The 27,483-nt window shown below is 41.5% G+C and overlaps 2 protein-coding genes across 3 annotated transcripts in view; both read left to right on the top strand.

Moving 5' to 3' along the window:
- The first annotated feature begins 311 nt into the window (after positions 1-311).
- The window catches only part of IFRD1 (interferon related developmental regulator 1), a 47,828-nt gene continuing 20,656 nt past the window's right edge, over positions 312-27,483 (top strand). Inside the window, exons 1-2 of one of the 2 annotated variants that reach the window (XM_059933588.1) lie at positions 312-405; positions 544-607. Coding sequence is in view for 1 of the 2 variants with exons in the window: in XM_059933587.1 (XP_059789570.1) it covers positions 23,366-23,456 (91 nt within the window). In the remaining variant the exon portion in view is untranslated. Of the gene's footprint in view, positions 406-543; positions 608-23,365; positions 23,457-27,483 lie in introns of those variants that run through there. The other variant, XM_059933587.1, reaches the window with a different exon arrangement.
- LOC132371876 (uncharacterized) lies at positions 23,127-23,322 on the top strand. Its single transcript, XM_059933590.1, has one exon. It carries the CDS (start codon positions 23,164-23,166, stop codon positions 23,320-23,322), a length of 159 nt encoding a protein of 52 aa, XP_059789573.1. The 5' UTR covers positions 23,127-23,163.

Genomic DNA, 27,483 nt, shown 5'->3' with positions numbered 1-27,483 from the left:
GGAAATCCCTAGGTAAGAGCACCTGCCCATTTGGCTGTGGCTCAAGAACTGAGGTCGGGAGGCTTGTGCCTACGGAAGGAAAATAACCAGTTGGATCAGTGGGTGAGAGATGAGAGCATAAATAGGGCTGAGACAAAGAAAAGGTCAGCTGCAAGTGGGTCAGGAGATCAGAGTGGACGTAGGCCCTGGAAGGTTCTGCTGGGAGGCCTGCCACAGAGGATTTCAGTCCCCACCCCACTCCAGGGGCAGGATGACTCAGCATTTCCTATTACTATTATTAAGGCCAACCCCAGAGGCCCTAGCAAGGCTGACTGCTGTTTAAACCGGACTGTTCTTCCGGCCCCTGGTTCATTCTAGGTCTACATAGTAGAAGGCTATTCCAGAAGGGATGTGTAATTCATCCCGGTATTTAATGCTCTTTTATTACTTTTTTTTTAAACTTCAGCCAATAGCCTGAACTGGTCAGGCTTTGGGCTGACATCTGCTGCTTTATCTGGTCTCATTGTCACATAATAATAAGTAATCTTTATTTGTGATCATCAGGTGCTGACATTTTGTGAAGACTTTACAGGAACATCCCCTTTAATTCTCAGAAGCAGGCCACAAGGTAGGTATTATTATCTCCATTTGCAGATGAGAAAGCTGAGGCTGAGAGATGTTAATTGCTCAAGGTCTGAGAATCTAACTCAAGCCTTTTCACTTAAGAGTCTGTGTTCTTCACCTGTACCCTCTACTGCTTGGCAGAGATTAGAAGTGGTTTATCGAGCTGAAACACAAATCAGAAGGTGATCATAGGCAGGAGAGCATGGAGAAAATGAAAAGCAAACAGTGGGGCAGGAATGTGATGAGAAGAATAGAGGGAGGGAAGCATATGCTGCTGGCAGAAAATCAAGGTGGGAAAACCATTGGCCCTTTATGGCCACGTAAGGTCCTACCTAGAGGCTAGGTTACCTTGTTAACATGTCTTCAAGATGGACAGGTTTTGTTATCTCTGTTTTCCATGTATGCATTCCATGGATTTATTACCTAGATCTGTATTCTTCCAGCTACCAAGGGACTGGTGTGTATTCAGTGTGACTGGAGAGGCATCTGTCATACTGTTGCTCCATCTCATACCCTCCCTGAAATTTCACTCTTAAAGTAACTGGGTGGGGCTGCGGAGGCTGAGCATTGTCTTCAGAAGGTTATTGTTGAAATGTACACGTCCTCAAAGTTAAACTCCATGAAGGCAAGGATTTTGTCTTGTTGCCTCATATCCCTAGGAATGTAGAAGGTGATATTTATGTATGAAATTAAGAATGTATAAATAAATGAATTCAAGAAGTGAACAGTAGGCGGAGTGTCCCTTGAAGCCTTTGTTGATACTCTTGTCTAGCTGATTCATTGACTTTGCAAAGTAGAAAATGAGGAGGAATGGGTCACCGGTAATATGTTGGGGGGAGGTGTGTTTGGGTAGGATTAGGGACAGGAAACTTTGGAGCTTGGGGCTCTAGAGCAGGAGACCCTGGAGAGCTGGTGGGAAGTGTCAACTTCCCAATCCACCTTCCTCCCCACTTCAATATCAAGGTACTCTGTACGGTCCTGTCATCCTTCCTTCAATTTCAGCAGCAGATTTCTGATTTACCAAGGCTTAAATCACTAGTTTTAGGCGTTCTCCAGCATTTTTGACCTTTCTTTCCACTGACATCTTCAAACAGGCACAGGTATTCCTCCTTCAAGAAAAACAAAACAGAAACAAAACCTGGTTTGACTCTGTAATTCTTTCTAAGTCATCACCCTATTTCTCTTCTTCCATTTACTGTTAAACTTGAATAAATGATCTGCACTTTTTATCTTCATTTTTCCACTACCTAAAACTCTTAATCCCTTGAAATCTGGCTTCTCCTTCTGTTTCTACTACAATACTTTCCTAAAACATTCTTTTTCTCTCTCTTTTACAGAAAACAAACAGAACAGAACATTACATCAGAACGCTAGCTGTCCCTGGTATTCCTTTCCTGTTCTTCCTTTTAATGAATAAAACTCTCCCGAGTTTTAGCTGGGCATATAAGTGCCCAACTAGAGACTACAATTCTCAGTCTTTTTTTGCAGCTGGATGTGGGTATTTGGCCATAAGCTGGGGGCAAATTCCTGCTTCTCTGAGAGCTAACTGTCCTGTCTTTCCTGTTTTGTTCTCACTCTTCCTTAGAAAAGCAGCCTTGGAAATTGGTGGTCAAGTTGGCAGGGTTGGCATGTTGAGGACAGCAGTACTTCTCCACCAGCCTGGGACAGATCACCTCTGGATCTTTACATGAGAGAGAAATAAACTTATACTGTATTTTAATCATTCTATTTGGGGGTCTTTTTTTGTTAAGCAGCTTAGCCTGTACTCTAATAAACTCCTTTTTCTAATTTAAAAAGTAATATGCATTCACTGTAGACACTTAATGATAAGTAGAAAGAAGATGACCCCAAAATTCCTGTTGATCCTCCTCCTTTTCTGATTGATTATTCCCACTAGCCTATGCCTAATTGCCTTCCTTTCTCTCTTCCACCTACAATCCTGGGCATAGCCCAGCACTAAGTTCTCTACTCTCTTGTCTCTCTGTACTCTGTCACAGAGAATGGCTCATATAGTGATTGATTTAGTCATTAATTAGTTCATTCATTTCAAAAAATGTAGTGAGGCCCTACATTCTGCTAAGTGCCAGGGACCTACATTCTGCTAAAAATTAACTAGACATGTCTCCTACCCCCAAGAAGATCACCAGCTGGAGAGGAGAAGGAAAGCCAGGTTATAAACAAGTCCTTTGAACATAGTGTGCTGAGTACCTGGTGGAGCTCTCATGTGAGATTACAGAGGGCACCTGACTGGCTTGTTGGTGTGGAGGGCTGGGTATTGATGAAGGCCTCCAGGAGAAGGTGAGCCTGGTTAAGAAAGGTAAAGAAAGACGGAGGGATGAGGAGAAAGGGAGGTGATTCCAAGCTAAGAGATCAGCGAGGAACCAAAAGCTTGGAAATGAAAACTTTCAAGGTGTTTGCAAGGAACTATATAGGCCATAAGGTGTTGATACTGTGAGAAGTTTTGCTGCGGGTGGAGAGATGCAGGTCATGGAGGCTTTGCTTGTCATGCTAAGGAGGCTTGGGCTTTCTTCTGAGGAGGCCTTACTGAAGGGTACTCAGCAGAACTGTGAAATTGTAGATCTACCTTTTAGATAGATAGATGTATTCTGGGTGGTTGGGTGAAGGATAGATTTCTGGGAGGTAAACAAAAGTGGAAACAGGGTACTGGTTAGGAGGCTATTTGCAATGGAGTAGGTAAGAGGTGGTGATGGCTAGATCCAAGGTATTGGCAGGAAAAATTAAGAAGGAAATGAATTTGAGAAACATTCAAGAAATAAAATGGGCATGGCTTGGTGACTGAAGAGAAAATAACAGGAAGGATCACAGATGACTCCCAGGTTTCTAGTGTGCTGGATAGATGGGGGTGACGGCATTAGTGGCTTTAGCTGTCACCCCTGAGGTAGCTTATTGTGAAGGTAAGGAAGCTTAACCTTCAGGCCTCCTTGCAGGCATGGGCCCGTTCAAGGTCTCTGGGACTGGCCCTAGCAATTTTGTATTCTTAAGTCTGTATTCTTTTTCTTAAAGAGGGCCCAGACCCTCTTTAAGCTGGTATTAACTTCAGATGCACAGAACCTGAATCCACCCCTGCCCATCCTCTTTCAATTCACTGTGCTGACTACCACTAGATTAATCCTCCAAAGAAAACCGTTGATGTCGTGTCATTCTTCTCCTCAAAAGCTATTGTCACTGTCAGTGGCCTTTTGCCAACTTGACACTTTTACCTTGAGGTTGCCTTTTACTGAAATGCTCTCCAACAAGTGTTTATAGTTTCAGACATCCCTGTCTACCAAAGGGTCTTTGGCCCTTTCAGACCTATCTACTAGTAGAGCTGCTTAAGTTGCAATTACAGTTGATCTTTGAACAAGAAGTTGTGGTACATATATATACAATGGAATATTACTCAGCCATAAAAAGGAACGAAATTGAGTCATTTGTTGAGACGTGGATGGATCTAGAGACTGTCATACAGAGTGAAGTAAGTCAGAAAGAGAAAAACAAATATTGTATATTAACGCATGTATGTGGAACCTAGAAAAATGGTACAGATGAACCGGTTTGCAGGGCAGAAGTTGAGACACAGATGTAGAGAACAAACGTATGGACACCAAGGGGGGAAAACCGCTGTGGGGTGGGGATGGTGGTGTGCTGAATTGGGCGATTGGGATTGACATGTATACACTGATGTGTATAAAATTGATGACTGATTAAAAAAAAAAAAAGAGCTGCTTTAGTTGCAATTACAGTTGATCTTTGAACAACACGGAGGTTAATCCGTGTATAATTTATAGTCAGTTTTCCGTATCCTCAGTTCCTCAGCATCTGCAGATTCAACCAACCACCAACCGTGTGGTATTTACCATTGAAAAATATCCGCGTGTAAGTGGACCCACGCAGTTCAATGCTGTTCTTCAAGGGCCAACTGTACTCTGTTGAACTTTGTTTACTACCAGTCTTCTTGTTTTATTTTTATACCAGTTGTGGCTTTTCTACCTTAAATATGTGTCTAATCTCTGACTTGGCCTTTCAGTGGTGACTGGTGTCGGGAATGTCTCATGCCCACAGAAAGCCTCTGGCATAAGCAAACATCACTATATCGTGTGGCCCTGGTGTACATTCAACATGTGATGACACTTTAAAATTCTGGTTTTTGATAATGTTGAGTCAAAGGCAGTTTGTACTCTAGAATGTTCATTCTGGGCTCTAAACCCTTGAACATTAGTTATTCGATAGTTCTGATATCTGGAATATGACACGCAGTCATCTGCAGTCACAGAGCTGTCCTGGACCATCCTCTCATCTGAAAGAAGAGTTGTCTTCAGTGTTCGCTGCACTGCTGCCTGATGAGTGACTTCATAGGATTTTTCTGCTATCTGAATAGCTCCTACTCCGGGTACGAAAAATCTAATTCACTTCCTAAGCTTTTTTCCCTTAATGTCCCTTCTGCTTCAATAGATTCTCACCCAGACACACCAAAATGGGACTCATCATATCGATTTATTATCTTAGCAATCTCGGTAAACAAGGCAGTCTCACCATGTTCTTTTTTCTTCAGGGATAAGGCGGGCCTAGCATCTTCCTAAAAAGAACATACTGTATGGCCTCATGTTACAAAAATTGCAGCTTGGTTAAAATTTCCACTGATAGTCCTTCAGTTTTTTTTGTAAGGAGATAACTTATTATGGAGAAATGTTGTTCTATAAATAAAATAAAGCTATAATGTTACTATTAGGAGACAGTTCTGAGCCCTAGAGCAGAGTGCTGATGTTTCGTACCGGATCTTTCTCATCTCCTCCTTCTCAGCGTCTTCAGTCTCTCCATCTCTCTGTCACATGTTAGCAGATGCAAATCAAAGGTGTGGTGAGGCTGGCATCACCTGCAGAGGCCCAAGGCCTTCCCTGGGACAAAGGGATTTGGGTCTGCCCACTGTAATTCTGCAAAAGGAGTTATGAACCAAGGAAGGTAAAATTTACAATTCTAAGTGACATAGAACAGATGCAACCTGGGGAAGGAGGAGGATTTGGGAGCCCAATTCTCTTCTGGGAAAATACTGTTTTCTATGTTGTAATTCTCTTCTGTTAGCCCGAGCCTTCTGATCTTTGCGGCTTTGAAGGGTTCAGGGACGGGTATGCGTGGGTGGCTGAAGTAAACCAGAAAAGGAAGCCTGGCAGCAGCCTGGGAAGGTGGTTATGAGATGGGAGAGGTGACCTGCTGAGAGCTGGGCCGGCCTCGCTCCCTGCCACTCCCGGGGGACAGACAGCAGCTGGTGCAGAGGTGGGAGTGGGCGAACAGCCCTCAAGGATTCTCAGAGGAACCTGGAAGGAGAACCTGGTAAAAGATAAAGTTCCTTTTTGTCACACATGACATGAGCTCTGATCCTTGTTGCCCTTGGAAGACTAGAGAGGTCTTTGACATCTGGCCTGCCCAGGTTAAACACTGCTGAGCCCATGTCCAGGAATGGGGCTATTTCCCACCTCCCATCCACACACACACTTGCTCCTAGCTGCCTTTCATGCCACTTCTGTCTCTTCCAATGGGGGCTGCCCAAGCAGGAGGAGAAAACTAGAAGGTATTTTACATAAAGGGAGCAAGGAGAATATCAAAGACTCACATAACCTGTTTGCAGCTTGCTACCCCTAGAAGTGGCCCTGGGCACTCGTGTAGCCTGCTGTCTGGAATGGAGGATTCTCCCAGCATCCTGTTTCATAGAGGTCAGCATCATGTTTCTCAGCCAGTTGATAAGACAACCCCCAAAGGCCAGTGGGAGAGGAAGGGCTATTTCTCAGAGCTCCTTCAGCTCAATGTTTTGCATAATTAATCCTTGAGATGGATGGAACTTGTTAGGTTCATTTATTATTTCTTTCCTTTCTCCCTCTTTCTTCTCTCATCTTTCTTCTCTTCCTCCCACCTTCTCTCTGCCCTCCCTTCTTTCCTTCTCACATCCTTGGTCTTAGGAAGTTTTCTGCTCATTATCTTTCAAGCAGTGTTGCTGCTGTTCCCAGTGTCCTGTGTTCCCTGCAGTGGCCAGAAATCTGCTCCCATCATTAAAGGCTTAGAGAGCACAAAGGGAGCCGAGGAAGCTTAAGTCTAGGCTTCAAGGTTACTGCTTAGATCTTTTTGCCTAGAAATGATTATATGAAGACATAAAACGTTGTTTTAACTCTATATCCTATTATATGTTTTGCATTAAGAATCTCAATATAGAAAGATGTAAAATTCAAATTGTTAACTCAGCCTTGGACTTTTCCCTCCTCTTTGATCAGTAGTACTCCAGTATGGTTTATGGAGTCTGCTTTCCTATCTTGGAGGACAAGAATGACATGCATCGATTTGGAATGTTTTCGGTGAGATCACCTAGGAGCCAGGTTACAGATGACGTGTAATCATTTATCTTTAGACTCCCAGCTTTGATTTACCCGCCCTCCACCCAGTCCTCATATCTACATAGACCCATCTTGTACTAATGGGAGGGTAGTCTGACCTCCATAATCTGTGTTTCTATGCTATCTGTATTTGTGACAAAAGTCATAGGGGCTACCTCCGTTTGCCTAAATAGGTGGGAGAAGAAAGGTCACAGTTATGAAAGTAGTATTTGAAATAAAGAGAGAAAAGACAGGTATTCTGTCTGTTCATTATGCTCTTTTTGGAATCTCTTTTTACCTGGAAATTCCAGTCATCTGTGATCTCAGATTCTTGGAAAGCAAGCACCTCCATGTTCTGTCCCTGATATAGATGTATTTATTCCTAACTATTTTATCCACCTTGGTGTTCTCCACATCCTTCGTGCTCCATAAATAGTTACTAAACAAATGATTCTTGCTGCCTGTATCAGTGTTGCGTTGGGGGTATGAGCACAATTTAATAGTAGAAGGCACTAGTCATTGGCCAGCCATATAGCCATGTCCTCTAATCGCCTCTTCCTGTAATTACAGTTTGGTTTTATGTAATAACATGGATTCAATAAAATTTTTTTTTTTTTTTAGTAAGAGTATGTGATAAATACATGGGCGTGGATGCTCATAGCATTTTTAATCCTATTTTTCCATATCCATTTGTTTTGACAATCAAAAATCAGCATGGCTTACTATGTACCGGGCACTGTAACCCTGACTGGCACTTTATATATACATTCTTTGTAATTCTTGCAATAGTGCTGTAAGGAATTACCTTCATTTTTCATTCATGCGTTGGTCCATTCATCAACTGCTAGGTTCGCTGTTAGATGCTAAGGACACCTCAGTCGATGAGACAGACAAAATCTAACATTCACAAGGCTTAGAAGCTGAGGCTTAGAGAAGTGACTTGTAGTTAGGGGACACACTGAGTGACCAAGCTGGGATTCGAATCTATATGATTCCAAAACTCATGCTGCCTCCAAAACATAGCGATGGTTAGTTACAAAGACCCTAAGTGCCAGTCCCTCACAACTTCACTCGTTTTCAAGACTTCAGACCAATCTCATGTGTTCGGTGTTATTATCTCCATTTTACAAGTGAGGAAATGGGACTTGGAGAGGCTGAGTAACTTACTCATGATCTTATAGCTGGTAGACAGCAGGGCCATGACCTGGATGCGGGGTGGCCCGGCTCCAGAGCCCACTCTGCTTCCGCTTGACTGTGCTGCTGCCCCATGTAGCAGAGAAGACCGTGGTCCACAGGCCCTGCCCTGCTGGAGCTTACGGGACAACAGGCAAGAGAAAGGACAAAGCAGAAAGGAATAAGGCCACAAGAAGAGTATAAACAAAGTGCTTTGGGGTTGAGGAGGGATTATTTTAGTGTAAGGAGTACTTGAAAACAGGACAGGGGAAGTGCTCTATGTGATAAACCTACAGGGTATCATTTTTCAAGCAGGAAATAATCTGTTATTCTGAGTGAAAACATAATAAATAGAAGTTAGAATTATTTCACTTCCCTTTTTTTTGGCTTAGTAAGTATATTCATTATATAAAGTTTATTGAGTGGCTGACTGGGTATAAAGCTGTAAGAAACATTTCAATTTCAGAGATATTAAATTGCTAAAAAATGTGCATGTTAAAATCAATTAAATGCAGTTTTTTGTTTGTTTGTTTGTTTTTTTAGTAAGAGTATGTCTTGGTCTATGTTCAAGGTATTTTAAGTAGAGAAAGTAGAAAAGAGTCATAATATATTTTCACTTGCATTGGGGTCCCAGCAGGACTGCTGTGTACAGTTGTACAAGTTGTGTACTACACAAAAGTACCCAGCTGAGGGGGCGAGAGGGGGCTGAAATCCAGTCTGCGTTTCCCATGCCAAACAATGCTCCCCATTGCAAGACTGCCTCCCTCCCAAAAGGAAGGACATCTTGGTGCCTTTTTAAATTTTGTAAGAGAAAAGATTGTTTATGGGTTTGCAGTGACCCTGGGTCCCACAGCAAGAGCAATAGTAATGGTGCTGTAGCAGCCATGGTTGAAGTGTGGTGTTAAATATGACAGTTTTTTTACATGTCTACTGTAGACTTTAAAATACTGTAGGAGTTTATTAAATTCTAAATTAAATTTAAGATTAACTCAGTAATTAAGTAGTAACTAACAACACTGTAGATTCTGTTAATGAAAAATTTTATTGAATCCATGTTATTACATAAAACCAAACTGTAATGTGGGATAAAATGAAATATTATAACTTTAATTCTCAACTACACAGTATTTTTGCATATAATTTCAGGCATTTCACAGACCATCTAAATCCCATTTTGGACCTCAGATTAGCATACCTATATTATGGTACAGAATGATTCAAAAAAGAATTGACAGTATAATGTGTTTATGTGTTTGTAGTATTTGTTTATAACAAATGTAAACATGTGGTCAAAACCTAATACTTTCCCTATGGCTAGACACTTAAAAGGTCACCCACATGATGTATATTTACTGGTTACTGAGTAGTCCATTTTGGAGGTGTTTAATTCTTTCTGAATCACCCTGTGTCATTTAACAACTTCCTCTGAGAGTGTTTAAATGGCAACTCAGCACTCCGAGTTTTGGGTGCTAGTGTGCCATGAATACATATTTATTGTGGCTCACTTTGCAGGATGGCTTTTATAGGCTGGGTAAATGGTGAACAGAATAATGCTTTATCGGATGACAATAATTTTCCTTTAGATTTCAATGAGTGTTGGTGCCATTACCTCCCATTACAACGCTCCCTCAAGGTCAGACCCACAGATCCAGAGTGTCTCTGAAAGGTTCAGAGTTGTCACAGTGACCATGAAATTACGAGCTACTCCAGGGCTCATTCTCATAGACAGGGAAGTTTTCCTGGACAATGAGTCATTATTAAAGCATGGCTCCCTTATTAGACCAGCCAGTGTGCGACTGTAAAACACGCCTCTGGCACTGTGGTTATCGTCACTAGCCAGAGGCTGTCTTCCACATCACAGGCTATGTCATGAAACTGTCATATTAAGCGTTTATTTTCCTGGTCACATGTCATCTTTAAGAAATATTTCATTGGAGAGTTTGCTGAGAAGAGACTGGCTTGGGATTTTTATCGTGAGCCAGATGAAATCTGCTGCGGGTGGATGGGGTGGGGGACCACTAACTAGTTTACTAGTTGAAAATGCCCCGTGATCTGACTGCAGCCACATACGTGAGCTGCATCAGCAAGTATAAATTAAAGCTGACCTTAACAACAATATACTTATCTGATCAATTTAGAGAATAGCTCTTTATAAAGTTTTAACTGACTCTTATTAATATGAACATTCATACTTGAATGTGTCATTAATTTTGAAATGTTTTATTTATTTTACTCTTTCAATGTTTTTCTTTTTGAAGTTATCAAATAATGGTGACTGATTAAAGTAGACACTATTTCCTTAAATTTTTCCTTTGTAAAAAAAATGGGGAATATTTGTTCAAAGAAGACATGTTTTAATCATGAATGACATTCATGAATGACATCATGAATGCAAGAAATGCAGTATGAGTTCACCAGGGCACATGCCAAGCATTTTGCTTCACCACCTAGAGCAGCAGGGATGAAAGTGATTGCAGGGGGGGATTTGTGCTGGGGATATTCACTATCAATGATTCACTGGGTAGCTGTTTTCCTTGCCTTATACATAGAGGATCCATAAATATTTATTGACATTTTATTCATTCAAAAATATCTGGTGAGTGCCTCATCTGTGTCAGTCATGGAGATGGGTGGTTGGGATACAAAGATGAATAAGGTAGAGCTCTGTGTGCTGAGTCTTGAGTCATCCGTGCTTCGCAAAAGAGGCAAAGAATGATGTGGGAGCATGAAGAAGGGAGGGATCAGTTTTAGCTACAGGGTGGCCATGAAGTCTGGAAATGAAGATACCTTATTTCATCCTGTATTGTAATATAATACCAACAAACAATTTATTATGTATTTGCCTGTGTTTTTAGACTTGTTGGTTATCTGTAAGAAGGTCAGGAAAGACCTTAAAGAGAAGATACTTAATTTGGGTCTTGAATACCAAAAGAAGTTCACCAGGTTTGGGGAAAGGGCCTGGAAAGACATTCAGTGCGATCAAAGGAAATGTGTATTTGGGGAACTGCAAGTGATCTTGTTTAGCTGGAGTGTAGAAGATGAGGCAGAATAGATGGGGAGGAGCCAGATTTCAGAGGTTTTGCAAACCATGCTAAAGAGTATGGATGTTATACTACAGGCAATCAGGAGCCAATGAAGGGTTATGAGCCAGGCAGTAACATGGTCATTCGATCAAAAAGTATTTATGGAGTAACCACAACTTTTCAGACCAGTGCTAGGTGCTGAGCTACAAGGATGAATTAGATATAAGAAACTCAAAGCCTACTAAAGAAAATGATAAACAAGTTAGTACAATGGAAGTCATAGATTTTCTGAAATAGTATCATTATTATTATATTTATTGAGTATTTACTGTGTGCCAGGCATACGCTGAGTGCTAAAATGCATTGTCTTATTTAATTCTCCCAATAACCCTAAAAAACACTATTGATTAGTGCCATTTTATAGAAGAGGAAACTGAAGCACAGAAAGTTGATACCTTGCCTCTGGTAAGTGGTGGAGCCAGGTTCAAATCCTAGTGGTCTGACTCCAGAAAATATACTTTTACCAATAAGGACTATGTTACTTACCCATGACAGAAATCTCTCTGATTTCTAAGAGCACTAGGGGCCACATTATCCATTCTGCAGAAACAGAGGTAGGGTTTGGAAAGTCTTCATGGAGATAGTCATGGGATTTGTCTTACGGAAGATCACTCTGTCAGCTTGGAGCTGGGCAAGACCAGAAGTGGGAATGTGAGTTAGGAGGCTAGGTAACAGTTGGTAGTATCAGTGGGAATGAGGGGAGAGGATAGAATCCAGAGATATTTTAGATGTGAAATGGTTTATTGTGCTGGATGAGGTTAGGTTTCTGACTTGGATATAAAGGTGGATGGTAGAGCCATTAACCATGATTCATAATTCGAAAGGAGAAACCGGTAGGTGTGGGGTAGGGGTAGAGTAGGTATGTACATTTTTAATTTGTTGAATCTGTGGAGTCTGTAGGGCAATAAATATAAGTAAAAGCCGGTGACTGGATATACAGTTCTGGAGTTTAGGAGAAATATCAAAGCTAGATATTATATTGGGTGTCACTTTGAAGATTTAAAAACGAATATATTAGTTAATTAAAGGTATCTCTCTAAATGTCAAATCATAACTATTGATTCTATCCAAAAAATTGGGTCAAATACAACAAATGGATAATACCACCAGAAAGCAAATAGTGAAGCTGGCAAAATGGACCATCCCATTTTAAAGAAAACATGTAGGCAGGTATTCTAGCTTCCGGGGCTGTGAACAAATGGTATTGTACTGTGCATAACTTTGGGTGGTCGAACACCAGGGATGGGGAGAAGGTGGATTAAGATATAAGAGGTAGAACTTCAGAGAACAAGAGTAGGGAAAGAACATTACTGAATGTTGCCTTAATCATATGGAAAGCACAAAAGTATAAAAGTTGTTGGTTTACTTCCTATTTTGAGAGTTCATTGATCAGCCTCAGGGGACAAAGGCAAATTTGCATGGATGCATGAATGGAAATAATTTGAGACTAGAAGATATCTCCTATACAAAAAAGACTAGGCTATGGAAATCAAGCCAACAAAAAAATACTCTTCAGAGAAATTACAGTTATGACCTATATATTTAGAATTAAATTAACCCCATTATCATGTGGGTAGAATATATTTTGTTCCCTTGGTCTTTAGAATATAGAGAGGTCATCATTGCTCACCCATCATGGCAGCCCTTGTTTAGAAGGAAAACTACCATTCATGAATCATCAACCTAAGCCTAATGAAAGTTAGCCACCTGGGATACCATTGACAGAAAAATTGATTCTTCTCATTGAAAGATGTTTCAGTTACAAAAATTCTGATGCCAATTAACAGCAACAAACGACCCTATTAAGAACATTAAGGGAAATAAAAGCTCTTAATTAGGAATGCCAAAGATGGAGAAAGAAAAGGATACTGGGAAAAAAGCCCACAAAACACTCGTGCGTGATAATGGTGGGAGTGGAGGAAAGGAAATTCTCCAAAGAAAGAGTTTTAACGGGGTGTTCTTGGACAGAATTCTATGGAGGAAGCATGAAGTGGACAGTGGTACTGTGTTGGTACATTCTAGGTACAAAACAGCAGATGACAGGAATGAGGATTTCAAAGACATTTCCTCTCTTAGAACATATGGGACTTCTAAGGGTTGCAGGGGAATAGTTGGGGGATTTTTTTTTTTTCAACTCACTTTTGAACACATATAAGAATGTTAGAAATTGTCAAATGCTACCATCTTTTTAAGGGGATTGTTAGCTATAACAGTATCAGTTGGGATACTTTCAGCTCCAAGTCACAGAAATCTCCAGTTAAAATTGACTTAAATATATAGGGCCTTCATTATCTCACAAAATGGGTGGTCTAGAGGTGGTAGGTGGTGCCAACTGGTGAGTGATTGGGTGAGTGATACAAAAATCTCTTATGGGTTCCTTAATCCTTCCCTTTGGCCATTCCTGGTATTTTAGCTTTGTTTGCCCTCATGGTCACAAATGACAACATCCAGAGAAAGAGAAAACCATCTTTTCATTTGTATTTCTTTTGGAAAGAGAAATCCTTCTGTAAAACCCCTCAACTCTTATACTTCATTGGCTAGAATTACATTGCATGTCTAAGACTACACCAACCATTTGTAAGGGGAGTCAATCATGGGATCAGTTATGACCCAATTCCTGGAGCTGAAGCCAGGTCCAGCTTTCCCTGAAGCACATGGCCACTCATAGCAGGTTGGAAATCTGGACAAAACTGGGGTTTTGTGAACGAAGAAGGAGGGTTGGATAGTTTTGGGGTAGACAATCAATGGTGTCTGTTACAAATGAACTATAAAAGCCTTTCTTGAATGGAATGAAAAAAATATTTTTCATTAAATGTTTCTTACTAATAAAATTTTTAGTCTTTAACTACGTGTTCAATGGCCAGTTTTCTCTTATTTTTAGTAAAATAATAAAAATGATAATTTTAGAACTATTTAATATAACTATTTCAGTGTGATAAACCTGGTATGGTCAGTTTAGTTTGGCTTAAGTTTTTTGTTTTTTTTTCCGGCCACACCACACGACATGCCGGATCTTAGTTCCCTGATCAGGGATCCAACCCAAGCCCCCTTCAGGGGAAGCGCAGAGTCTTAGCCACTGGACCACCAGGGAAGTCCTAGTTTGGCTTAAGTTTTCTAAAATATCTTTTCAGAATTCTTTTGGCTGGGTTGGTTCACATTAATGTCACTGATGATGGATGAAATTTGGCAGTTCTCTCATTCTCCATAATTAGGAAAAATGCTAACATGCCTCCAAAGTGTTGCAGAATCTGTTTCTACTTCCTACTGCCTTTCATTGGAGACTAAAAGATAGGCTTTGCAAGTCCCATTTGCAACTACCTGGACAGTTTCCTGGGTTTCCCAGAGATACTAGACTCAATAAGGGGGAGCACTAAGAAGAATTATCAGTTACTCTGGCTTGCAAGAAATAGAAATCAACTGGACCTAGCTTAAGCATAAAGAAAGAGTTTGTTCTAACAGTTCAGGGGTGTATCCTGGAACCCGAAGGCAGGAATTCAGTTGAGTCTTTGGAAGTTCTGCTGCCTGGAAGTGGAGGACCACTGGGAGCCGGGCTCTTCCATCTCGTCTCTGCTTCTCACTATAGTCCTATTTCGTTCTTTTCTTTCTGCAAATGCTTTCTTGTTTTATCATGTCTGTGGTGGGCAGATGAGAGCCACTTTTTATTCCTTGACGTCATGTCTCCTCATGTCTCTCAGTGTCTCTCAGACCCTCAGTGTCTCTCAGTTCTAATTCTGAATTCCCAGGCAAGAGAATCTGATTTGCAAATGAGGAAACTGTGGCTTAGATGAAGCATCACCCAACTCAAGGAAGGCTCAAGGTCACCCAACTAGAAAGGCTTTTTTTTTTTTTTTTTTTTTGGCCAAGTTCCCCCACCAGAGATCAAAACTGCACCCCCTGCAGTGGAAGCAGAATCTTAACCACTGGACCACCAAGGAAGTCCCGATAAGGCATTTTGACTCTAGGTCTGTTTGGATCTAAAATGTGGTGACCTTCCAACAACATATGTGAACACCAGTGAGATTTTCAGGAGCAATGCTTGATACCTTGTTGACTCAGTCCAGTCTTGTGTTTGTGGGTGAGCCTGATTTGGAAGCTTGGTACAGTTCCTCTTCTCACTGCCTCTATCAACGCCCAGCCAAAAGATCTTCCTTTCCCATCATTAGAAGAGTCATTTCTTTCTTTCTTTTTTTTTTTTTTAAAGACAAAGATGATTTAAGCATTATTATTATTATTTTTTAATTTACTTATTTGTTTATTTTTGGCTGTGTTGGGTCTTCGTTTCTGTGTGAGGGCTTTCTCTAGTTGTAGCAAGTGGGGGCCACTCTTCATCGCGGTGCGCAGGCCTCTCACTATCGCGGCTTCTCGTTGCGGAGCACAGGCTCCAGACGCGCAGGCTCAGTAGTTGTGGCTCACGGGCCTAGTTGCTCCGCGGCATGTGGGATCTTCCCAGACCAGGGCTCGAACCCGTGTTCCCTGCATTAGCAGGCAGATTCTCAACCACTGCGCCACCAGGGAAGCCCAGAGTCATTTCTTTCTTAACACAAGGAGTATCACATCGTTATAGAGTACCTGACAGGTTCCAAGGACCACATGATGATCTCCTTTTATTTTACAACAGTCCAGTGATGTGGTTGGCTGGAATTATTTACTCCAATTTACAGATAAGGAAATGGAGGTTCACAGGGGCAAGGTGATTTGCTCTAGTAGAGAGGACTAAATTCCCTGGGGAGGTGGATTGGTTGCTTAGGAGTAGATGAAGGATCTTCTTGGTCATGTCCCTGGGGGACCCAAGTGGGCTGACAGGGCAGGACAGCCACAAGCCACCTGGTGCCGAGCTTTCTTGCTAGACTGGGGACTTCATGAGGCCAGATACCTTGTTCTCACTCATCTCTTTGTTCTCAGGTTCTAGCACAGTATTTGGTACATAGCAGACTCTTGATGAATGTTTGTTGAAGGAATATGAGACTTTCCTAAAAATGATAACTTTTCAATATTGGAATGAACTTGAAAAGTTGGGTGATTCCTAGCACTGGCAGAGTTTAAGAAAAGATAGATAAATATCTGCTTGCTAATAATAAAGGCTAACATTTATTGAGCATTTGCTATGTGCTGGGCACTGGGTTAAGTGTTCTACATGTATTATTCCATGTATTCCTCACTCCATCCCCCGAAACAGTTTCTATTATTATCCTCATTGAAACCGAGGCATGGAGAGGTGAAGTGACTTGCTTAAGAATCCATTGCAAGTTGTGTGGCCATGGTTTGAACCCTAGAAGACTGAGTTAGAGATCTGGATCTTAGTCATGTTGTCCAAGTGTTTCTAGATGAGGCAGGAGATTGAAGTAGATTAGCTCTCAAGTATTTTTCAACTTTAAGATTCCCTGATTGTTTGGCCAGGAGATTGGTGCCAACATATACAGAGAAAGCAGGGAAGGAGAACTGGTTGTATAAGGATAGAGGGATCGGTAGAGAACAAGTTGATTCTGATTATGTTTGGTATGAAGTGTCAGAGGATATCCAAATGAAAAAAGTCCAATGGTATCTTTAGCTTGAAAGAAAAGATAATTCATACGTGTGCTGTTGCCATGAAAAGCTCTTCCAACACAGGAAGTCATAACTATTACTGCCTGGTTGTGCATATAATGGTAGTTACGGCTCATGTTACTTTTCTAACACAGCCTTATACTCTATTAGGGATAATACCATAGCTTTGTGAGATAAGCAACATTCTCTTTTTAGAAAAAGATAATTGAACTTACCCTTACTGTCTTTTATTTGTCAGAAATTTCATTAGAGAAAGTGCATGCAATTTCAAAACTGAACACCACAAAGAAATAACTCCTAAATAAGAAAAAAGGCAAACAAAATATATTTTAAGGCTTAAGCGTTCTAACTAAATTTGCCACTGTATCCTTTCTTAAAAGAAACAAACAGGGACCTCAAATTTAGCATGTTGCATTACCACCATTCCTGGCAATAAAGCAAAACTTGCAAATGTTGAGAAAGCAATGTAACCAAAAACATAACAAGTGATAATCCATTTTTTAAAAATTATTTGATTAACATTGCTATTTGATAATACAATTCTGCTACAGCCTTAGAAATATCAGAAAAATCTAAATCTGCTAGTCATCAGGCAGTCAACAACACTAGGGGCTGAGAGACACTGAAAAAAAGGAACAAGGCAAGATTTTGCCCAGATGGGCCTGTCCTAGCAGGACTTCATACATAACCTGTGACTCCTGGGAACACGCAGTCAGGTTCCCGTGTAGCCAAGGCCAGCCAGGGACAACCTTGAAATCAGATGGGCCTGGGTTTTAATCACAGGCTCACTGTTTACCAATGGTATGACCTTGGGAAAGTTGCAAAACTTCCCTGAGCCCATTTCTTCATCCACAAAATGGAATGACTAATCTTTCCTTCATGGGGTGTTGTAAGAAGTACATGAGATGTGTGAAAAGAACCTAGAATGAAATGTTAACACACAAGTACACACGTGTGCGTGCACACACACAAGGGTGAGAGGAAACTTTTGGGGATGATGGATATGTTTACGGTATTGATTTGCTGATGGTTTCACGGGTATATACTTATATCCAAATTCATCAAATTGTATACATTAAACATGTACAGCTTTTTATATGTCAATCATACCTCAATAAAGTGGTTTAAAAAAAAAATACCCTAGAATAGTACCAGCGACAGAGCAGGCTTTTGATAATTGTTAAGTCTCATTCATTCCCCCACCTTAGTTTCTTTGCCTTTAAGAAACTAAGATATAGAGGGAATTCACTCCCTCATTGAATTAAACAGTTAGTGTCTACCAGGGCCACTATGTACAGGTGTACAGGTTGCTCCCTGCTGAAGTGAGGGGCGTGCATTCCAGCCCATTAGCACTCGTCAAGCTGGGTGCCCTGGCCTCTCTTTCTAATTTGCAGAAACGTGCTACGTGTGCTTGTAAAGCCCGGCATCTGATTCAGGGATAATAAATTTGAACTTTGCCCACTTTGTGACTGATGGGACACGGACAAGTAATCAAGGGTTATGATACATATAATTAATGCTGTTATAGGGAAGGTACTATAGGCACACAGAAGAGAGACACTTAAATGAGATGGGGTGAGGGATGGGATATTCAGAATCTGTGACTTAAAGCAGCGGTCCCCAACCTTTTTGGCTTCAGGGACTGGTTTCGTGGAAGACAGTTTTTCCACAGATGGGTGGTGGTGGGGGAATAGTTCAGGTGGTAACGCGAGCGCTGGGAAGCAGCAGATGAAGCTTTGCTCACTCGCCCGCTGCTCGCCTCCTGCTGTGCGGCCTGGTTCCTAACAGGCGCAGACCAATATCGGTCCTCAGCCCGGGGGTTGGGGAACCCTGACCTAAAGGATGAGGGGGAAGATTGTGGACAATGTTTCAGGCAGAGCAGTGACATTCAACTATTTACCCATTTATTCATTCAGTAAACACAAATTGAATAGCTACCAACTTCCAATACAGAACTTGAAGAAAGAGCAGTAAATAAAACAAACAAAACCTCCTTTCTCATAATCTTAACATTCTGGTAGGGAAGAGAGACGATGATAATTGTACTAGAAAAACATTAGGTAGTGAGATGTGCTTTGGGATAATAACACAGGCAGGGTGGTGGTGGGTTGGGCGAGGGGGTATATGAGAGTGGAGGGTGGGACAGGCATCGCTAGGGAGCTGTCATTAAGGCTGAGATTTAAATGGCAACTGTAGAGAGCTCAGCTGATGATCTCATCAGGTGGGGGTAGGAGCTGTTACAAAAGTCTTAAGGGGGAATGAACTCTGTATTTTGAGTTGGCAAAGAAGATGCTTGAGGTGTGTCTGAATTGGCATGGGTGAGAAGAGGCTCCTGAGACGAGAAGGAGAGGTGGGCAGGTACCAAACCTGTGTGAGCATGGTGACCTCACAGATCTTTGAGACATCCCATCTGGTAGGAAGGAAGGGCCTTGTTAGGGGATAAGAGGTGAGTTGAGAGAGACAGGCAGGAGCCGGATGATGACAAGTCTTAGATGGAGAATCTGGGAGGCATTTATTTCTGCTTAAAGCTATGCAAAGAATCCCAAGGAAGCCATGACTAAAGTCAGTCAAAGAAATCCTTTCATGTTCATGTCTTCAAGGGAGGTTTGAATACCAAGTCTTGTGTGACTTGTTTTTGAACCAAAATCCTCAATATATATGCCCCATGAGAGATTAGAACTCTTCTCAAGTCCACAAATTCAGATTAATGTAAGATTTATTTTTGCAACATCTGAATATACTTACCATGATGGTGATACCTGGTAGGTGGAATATTAAACTGGATTAGGTTGTGTTTATAGGAGGAGAATACATCTTCCTATGAGTAAGAGGTATGAGGGAGCACATAACATCAAGTTGGTAACAAATATGTGATATTTATTAGAGCATTTCAAGGGAGACCTTTGCCTCATAGTACCTGAGGGAGGCACTGCTAGCTGCCTGTCTTATAGGCGTGATCTTCATTCTCATCAACAGAACCTCAGATTTGATTATCAACGAACTTAATTAAAAATACTTGTCTTCTAGACTCCCTTGTGACTAGGAATCGTATTTGACAAAAGTGTAGCCAATGAGATATAAGCAGAAGTCCCTGCAGAGGCAAAGTCTGGCTAGGAGAAAATCCCTTTGTCCTGTTCCTCTTCCCTCCTGGTTATTTGTAGTTATTCTGTGCTTATTTGATGTTGTTTGGAGTCTTCTAATTTCTTCAAATATATTGCAAAACCAATACATTAAGGACCACTGTTTTATGACGTCTATGGCTAAATCTTTCTGGCACTTGTACTGATCTGGAACTAAACTATGGACATAAAGACAGTAAGATGATTTTATCAAAAATATCTCTCAGAGTTCATTATACTAAAAGTAACACTCCATGTATGTAATGTTGCTGCCTTTTCTTGACCCAGAAAAAGCTAGTCAACAAATATTTCTTAAACATTCATTTAACATATACTGACCCCCTATAATTACAAAGATAACACTTCTTTACATGCCATGAGGGAAAGAGATGATGCAAACAGGGTTCTTGTTTTGGGGGAGTTGACAGTTTCATGAGATGACGGATGTGTTTACAAACAAATGTAAAGCAAGTATGTATATGATGTGGTAGGTCATAGCTAGGCCTGCCCAATAAAAACGTCCAAGTGGATGTGAATGGATGTAGATAAAAGGAGCATGCCCCAAATGTAGGCAAAGCACAAGTTTCAAGGCCTGAAACCTGGACATTAAGCCTGGGTGATGTGGCTCACAGAGTAGCAAAATTATTGCCTTACTTGTAGTATGAGTTGTTTCTGGATGACCAAGAGCCTGGGGTTATGAAAGGTATAATTCTATGATCCTCCAGTCTGGGGTCATCTCACTCAGTGTGGGCCAAGGCCACTGGGCTTCAGACGTACAGTCATCTGAAGGGATGATATAAGGGCATCAGTGGGAGCTGTGTCCACCAACCTGCATCCTTATCTGGTTTACTTGCGGCTTCAGGATTAAACAAAGTAAAAGCAACCCTGAAATATTGCCCTTTGAATAGCATCCTTGAATAGGCTGTGTGGCCTGTGCGGGTGTAATAAGTGCCATTAGAGCATTACAAAGAGTTTTAAGAGTTGTGAGGAAAAAGAAACAATTTTGGTTGGAGGCTTTAGGAAGGAAAGAAGTTGAATTTGAGCTAGATCTTGAAAGATGGATAAAATTTTCCAAGGTGAACGTGGAAGGAAGGACATTACAGAGCACTGGACAACGTGAATGATAAAATGGAGGCAGGACAGCAGAGCTGTGTACTGGAAGCGAGGAGCAGTGCAGTGTGGCTGAAGCACACGGCGTGTACCAGGAAGCAGTGAAAGATGGGCTGAAGAGGGAGCCCAGGCCAGGGGAAGAAGATTGGCATTGGATATACTGGTAATGGGAACCAAGGAATGTTTTTGAGCAACTACTAAACCATGTGAATTAGTAAAATAGGGGATGTACGAATAAATCTGGCAATATTATCATGCATTAAATATGGTGAAATGACTGGCAAGATCCCTTAAAATACTCAGGCACCAACTGAGGTCATGTGTGATCGGAGAAGAGGACATGAATTTAGGTGTTTTATGGTAAAACTGATTGTTTTTAGGGAAACAGGTATAACTTTGTTTTTGAATTTGGACATATGGGAGGACAGTAGTACTGTGAACACACAAAGGGAAGACAGGAAGAGGGAAACAGTATTAGAGATGCTGGACTGAGGTGCATATGGAACATTCAGGTGGAAATGTGCTACTTGCCATTGAAAAGAAAATAAGAGAAGGACTCAGGAGAGAGGTGGAGTGGGGGATGAGTCACCTACATTGAGGTGAGTCAGTGAGTTTGGTCTGTCATAAGCATAATACATGAACTTAAAAACAGGTCCTAAATACATGACGAATGTGCCAAGGAAGACAGAGATCTTAGGCGCACCTTGGAAAATAAAAAACACTGAGAGTATTGGTATTTATAGCTCATGTTTGTTTTACCAGCTGTTAAATTCCCAAAACCCAATCCTTATCTCAGATTGACCTCCTAACTGGCAGGAAAAATTGACAAAGGACATATTCTTGTATAGAAATCTGAATCGCCAGATCTTTCTAGTCTAGAGTAGGAGAAATACAGGAACTACATGACTAAGTAGATTAAAGCACATCTTTTTCAAGGGGGTGTGGCACATAGCCTTGAACCACAATTAATTTGAGATTTTTCTTGTTTCTTGAGGTAGGACTGTATTGCTATAAACTTCCCTCTTAGAACAGCTTTTGCTGCATCCCATAGGTTTTGGGTTGTTGTGTTTTCATTGTCATTTGTTTCTGGGTATTTTTTGATTTCCTCTTTGATTTCTTCAGTGATCTCTTGGTTATTTAGTAGTGTATTGTTTAGCCTCCATGTGTTTGTATTTTTTACAGTTTTTTTTCCTGTAATTGATATCTAGTCTCATAGCATTGTGGTAGGAAAAGATACTTGATATGATTTCAAGTTTCTTAAATCTACCAAGGCTTGATTTGTGACCCAAGATATGATCTATCCTGGAGAATGTTCCATGAGCACTTGAGAAGAAAAGTGTATTTTGTTGTTTTTGGATGGAATGTCCTATAAATATTAACTCCATCTGTCTTCAAATGTGTCATTTGAAGCTTGTGTTTCCTTATTTATTTTCATTTTGGATGATCTGTCCATTGGTGAAAGTGGGGTGTTAAAGTCCCCTACTATTATTGTGTTATTGTCGATTTCCCCTTTTATGGCTGTTAGTATTTGCCTTATGTATTGAGGTGCTCCTATGTTTTGAACCACAATTCAGTGATAGATATTGATGATCGCTAAACTAATTCAACAACTAAAACCATGGAAACGTACCTAAAGAGGGGTATGGCTGAGCCTGGGCAGAGCCCACAGGCAAGTAGGGTAAAGGTTAAGGAGAAGAACACGAGCTTCTTGAGACAGACCAGCAATGCGCATTGTGTAGCTCCCAGCTGGAAGCAATCCCAGTTGGAAGCGGGTTGTCGTCATTTGGCATGCTCCTCACTGGCTACCACCTCCGTCAATTCCAAGGCGGGACCACGGGGAGGCAGGGGAAGGGTCTCGAGAAACGAAGCAAGCGCGTAGAAAAGCCCGTTGGGAGGAGCTGGGAGCCGGCTCCCCAGGGCTGACTACATTTCCCAGAATTCAAGACGGCAATGAAGACCGGCTCCCTGCCCGCCGCTGGAAGACTTGCGGCATGGGATCGGTAGTCAGCATGCTTCGGCCGCCCTAAGTCCGCCTCTGGTGGGGAGGTCTATAGGGATTGGCTAGTGAGAGTTCGAGTCCCGCCCACGTATGGTGACGACAGGCGGCGGTCTTGCTACTTAAGGCGTCGTGGCCTCGCCTGCCCCGCCTTAGCTTCCGCGCTAGAGAGAAACATGTATCGTTTCCGATCACAGCTCTTCACGGGGATTTCTGCTGCCGCCACCGCCCACTCTTACCCGCGCCGCTTCTCGCCTCTGTTGTTAGTCGAAAACTCGCCTCTCAGCCGCCCGCCGCACAGACGCACGAGTAAAAAGTGCAGCTCCATCGGCTGATCTTCGCTAAGCTCCGAGTTTAGGCGGCACCGGGCGTCCCACGATGCCGAAGAATAAGAAGCGGAACACTCCCCATCGCGGTGGCAGTGGTGGCGGCGGCTCAGGGGCAGCTGCAGCGACGGCGGCGACAGCAGGTAGGAGGATATCCCCGCCGCCGGCATCCCAGTTGCCGGCCAGGCTGGCAAGTCTCTTAGCCATGGGTACCGTGGGAGGTGTAGTTCTTTTCCTCTAGACGTTTGCGTCGGCGGGGCACCTGCCGTGGCCGGCGAACTACACTTCCCAGCGTGCCCCGGTGGCCGTACCTCGCGCGATTTGGATCTGGCATGCGACCCAAACTCGGGCACCGGCCGTGGAGGCTGGGAGGGGCGAATGGGTCCTTGGGTCTGGGAAGGGGTTGGCATCGGGGGTGACCGGGAGCTGGCAGGAGAGGAACTGTTCTCAGAGGCAGGTGCTGGCTCTCTAGAGCTCTCCTTGACGGAGGGTGGGTCCGGGCTCGGAGTTCCGTCCATGCTGTCACTGGTCACCTTTGACCACCCGGCTCCAACATGGAGTTCTCGGGAATGCTAAACGTCCGGCGGGTTTGGACTGGCTCTTGCGTCACGCGGCCTGGGCCTTACGTGGTGGGGCTTGGTGACGCAGAGGCGCCCATGTGGTATCCCGTTCCGCTGCCTTCTTGCGCATCCCGCGTGTGCACCAGGCCTGGCGGAGGCGTCGGAGGCTGGGGGCCACTGTCCCAGAGTAGGCTCTGCTCCTGTCCCTATCTGGCACCCGCACAAATCCCGAGCCCCCAGCTCTCCTGCAACCAGTCGAGGCGACTTCCTACTCCCCGGGGCAGAAAGTGCGTTCTCCTTTGTGCTGTATTCTATAGGTTCTCTGATGGGAGCCCGGGATAGGCGGGAATGGTGAGGAGCTCAGATTGCAATTGGCCAAAAGTTTAGGGTTTTTTTGTCTCCTCTTTGAAAAAAAGTTGAAGCTTTTCCTGGATGGGTAGGTGCTTAACTGAATTAATGATTCTTTACTCCTAACTATACGGCTAAGAGAAAAGGACTTAAAGCAGAAAGCCCTACGAGACCCAGCATACTGAAAGCTAGTGTTAAACTGGGTAAAATCAGCACATTTAATAATTGCTTTGTTGAAACTTTGAAATTAAATGTTGGAATATCCTCAGATGTTATCACATCGGAACTACTACCAGCCATATATACTTGTCAACACAGTTGCCACTTTGACCCTCAGAATGATATGCCTTTGTTCTTTAGCAAGTAAATAGGCCAATTTTCTTGTTAAAGATGATTGGAAGCTGGTATTTTAAAAGCTTTCCTATAGGATTTATAGCAGCACGATAACTTTGTGATCATGTATTAAATATTTAATAATTGACAAGAATGAATTATTATAAATGTAGTTTTTTCCCTTTTCTTTATATCGCTCTTTATTTTCATTGAATGCTCTCGGTGTTCATGAAGTTCATTCTTGATCAAGATATAAAATACATAGTTTGTTGTGGCATCTAGTTGCTCTGTGTGAATTGAGGATACATACCTCTCTACCTTTCTGCTTCAGCTTTCCTCATCTGAAGTAAACATTTAAATTCTGTCTAGAAGGTCCGTATTAATTTTATTCTTCTTTAAGTTTACCTTTTGTTGATGGAACAAATGATGGAGATGCAGCAAGCTAAAGTCATTTTGAAAATGGTAATGATGTTACTAATGGCTTCCTTGAATCACAAACAAACCTTTATTCCCTTCTGGAGCTTTTCCTGTCCAGCCTCCTTCCTTCCTGGTACTTAGAGAATAATATCAGGAGGCAGTGGGGGATTGCCTTTCAGATTTTACCGTGAGGTTCATTTGTGACCTTTCATCATCAGGAAAAGAATTCTTTGATTAGTTTATAAAACTATACATGCTTTGACTATCTTTGGAAGTTTACACTAGAACTTATTAACTGTGCTTGCCTCTGATTGGGCCTGGGGGGTGAGCTTTACTTTTTGAAAAGCTTCATTTGGTTCTTTGTGAATATTACTTAACTCAAATAAATAAATGAATAAATAATAGTTGAGTAGAAGAGGTGGAAAATTGTCACAAACTTGTACTTAAAAGTCACTTATCTTACTGGTATTTTTAAGTGACATCTAGAAGAAATGGGATTCAAATGAGATCTTCCCATATACAGCCGAAAGATAACCAACTTCTCTCTATCACTTTGGGTTTCCCATTTAAATTCTCTGCTTTTTAAGTTAGTGGACAGGTCTAGGAAACTAATAAAATTGACCTTTTGTTCAAGTGTGCTTATTTTTCGTGGCACTTAATTTGAAGAGGGCATTTTTAAGAAAGAACAAAACTTTGTTAATACGTAAGCCCTCTAAGAAATAAGGACTTTATGTGTCTAAGTGCCACCTCATTAATGGTACTTAGGATCACAAGGTGGGTGAGTGTGACCTAGATATCAGACAGTTATACAGGATTTTTTTCCTCGGTTTTTTTTTTTTTTAATCTCTTTTTCCCTTGAGCCTTGGGAAATCATTGAAACTTAGAGAAGGGAGCTATGTAAGACCTGGATAGGAAACTCTTCTTGACAGTTTAAAAATAGGCTGAATATGAAAAATAAAAAACGTAAATTGATTTGTGAATAAATGTTAGTAAAAGTTAAGTAGATGACTCAACTGTTGGCATGACTTCGAATCATGAAAACACATGAAGGTAGATCCAGAAATAGAGTATAATGTCATAGGTCTTTGTTTGTTTATTCCTGTCCTAAGCACTATGATTAAGAAGTTTTGGGATCTTGGTTTCATTGTTTATTCTTTATGCCTCACTACTTTGATTGGCACACTTTATTCTCTTTCAGATAGCTGGCAGATTTGAAGGCCACTTGCTTCCTGTGTTGATTTAAAAATCTGCTAAAGTCTCACCTCTGTTTTGATTAAAAAAAAAAGACAACCCCCATTTTAAAAAAAAACAAAAAAACCAGCAACAGGCTTAGTTAAACTTAGAGAATTTTTGAAAAGCTTATCTTATGATATAGTAAATGATACAGATTTCTTGAATATAGAGACCTAAGTGAATACAATCTTAGGTTTGTATTGTATCCTTGTACCTAAGGATACAATTTTAGCTACAATCTTTGATTCGAGCTCAGAGGTAAATCAGTTGACTCAAGTCACTTCTGGGGCAGAATTTGGGACTTATTTTAACTCAGTGCTCAATGTAATTGATGACTAGGTAATCTTTTTATTAATGCAAAATTCCCACAAAACAAAAGTGACTAGAAATGACAGTGACCAGGAATGTACATTTACTCCTTAAGTTAATGAAGGTGAGAGATTCTAGCTTAAAAAAAAAGATTTTTTTTTAAATCAGTCATCAGTTTTATACACATCACTGTATACATGTCAATCCCGATTGCCCAATTCAGCACACCACCATCCCCACCCCAAAAAAAAGATTTTAATTTTTTAGTAATAACGCTCATATTTTAAAACTGTTGGATTTGTTAGAACCTTTCTTTTAAAGGTAATTTATCTATCAGGCTTTTATCTATCTTTTTATGCTACATCAAATACCAAAACTTTTTTTTTCATATTAGTTCTTAAATCTTGGCTCTTTATTGCTGGAAAATACTCACACAAACTTTAAAAGGGCACTATCAGTTTTCCCAAGGAAGTGACAGGAGTGTCAGCACTTGTGACTAGGAACAAATGTTCATGTGTGCACCCATCGTAGTAGGAAAGTCATCATCCAAATTCGTCACTAGTCACCACAGTAAAGTGGGTTTTTAAAATACTGTAGTCACTTTTGAAATCGGCATGTGAAAAAAGTCAAATCTTAAACATTGCTCATTTAAATAATTCAAAATCTTTGAAGCAAAGTCCCAGTTTTAAACACACCATGTCTACAGTCTTGATCAGCTTGCAGCTTGCCCATAGTTTTTTACTTGCAAAAATGAGGCAATTCTGTAAAGACTCTCAAATTGATGCCTTCTATCTCCAGTGGACATGGCCCTGTGAAGTCCACCATAGAGTACTGTCCAAGAGAAAGGAGGACCTCTGTGCAGTGCTTGAGGACCATTTAAGTGGTCCTCACTTAAGAAGCCCTGCCTCTTAAGTGATTCACACGCTAGTTCACACGACTTCTCAGCTCTTCCGACTTCCATGACTCAGGA

This window comes from Balaenoptera ricei, chromosome 9 (assembly GCF_028023285.1).
Source record: "Balaenoptera ricei isolate mBalRic1 chromosome 9, mBalRic1.hap2, whole genome shotgun sequence".
Lineage (NCBI taxonomy): Eukaryota > Metazoa > Chordata > Mammalia > Artiodactyla > Balaenopteridae > Balaenoptera > Balaenoptera ricei.
The sequence above is the reverse complement of the archived record's forward strand: the minus strand, read 5'-3'. Positions and strand labels throughout refer to the sequence as shown.

Coding starts and splice junctions, on each gene's coding strand:
- LOC132371876 (XM_059933590.1), top strand. CDS start 23,164: ATGTATCGTTTCCGATCACAGCTCTTCACGGGGATTTCTGCTGCCGCC.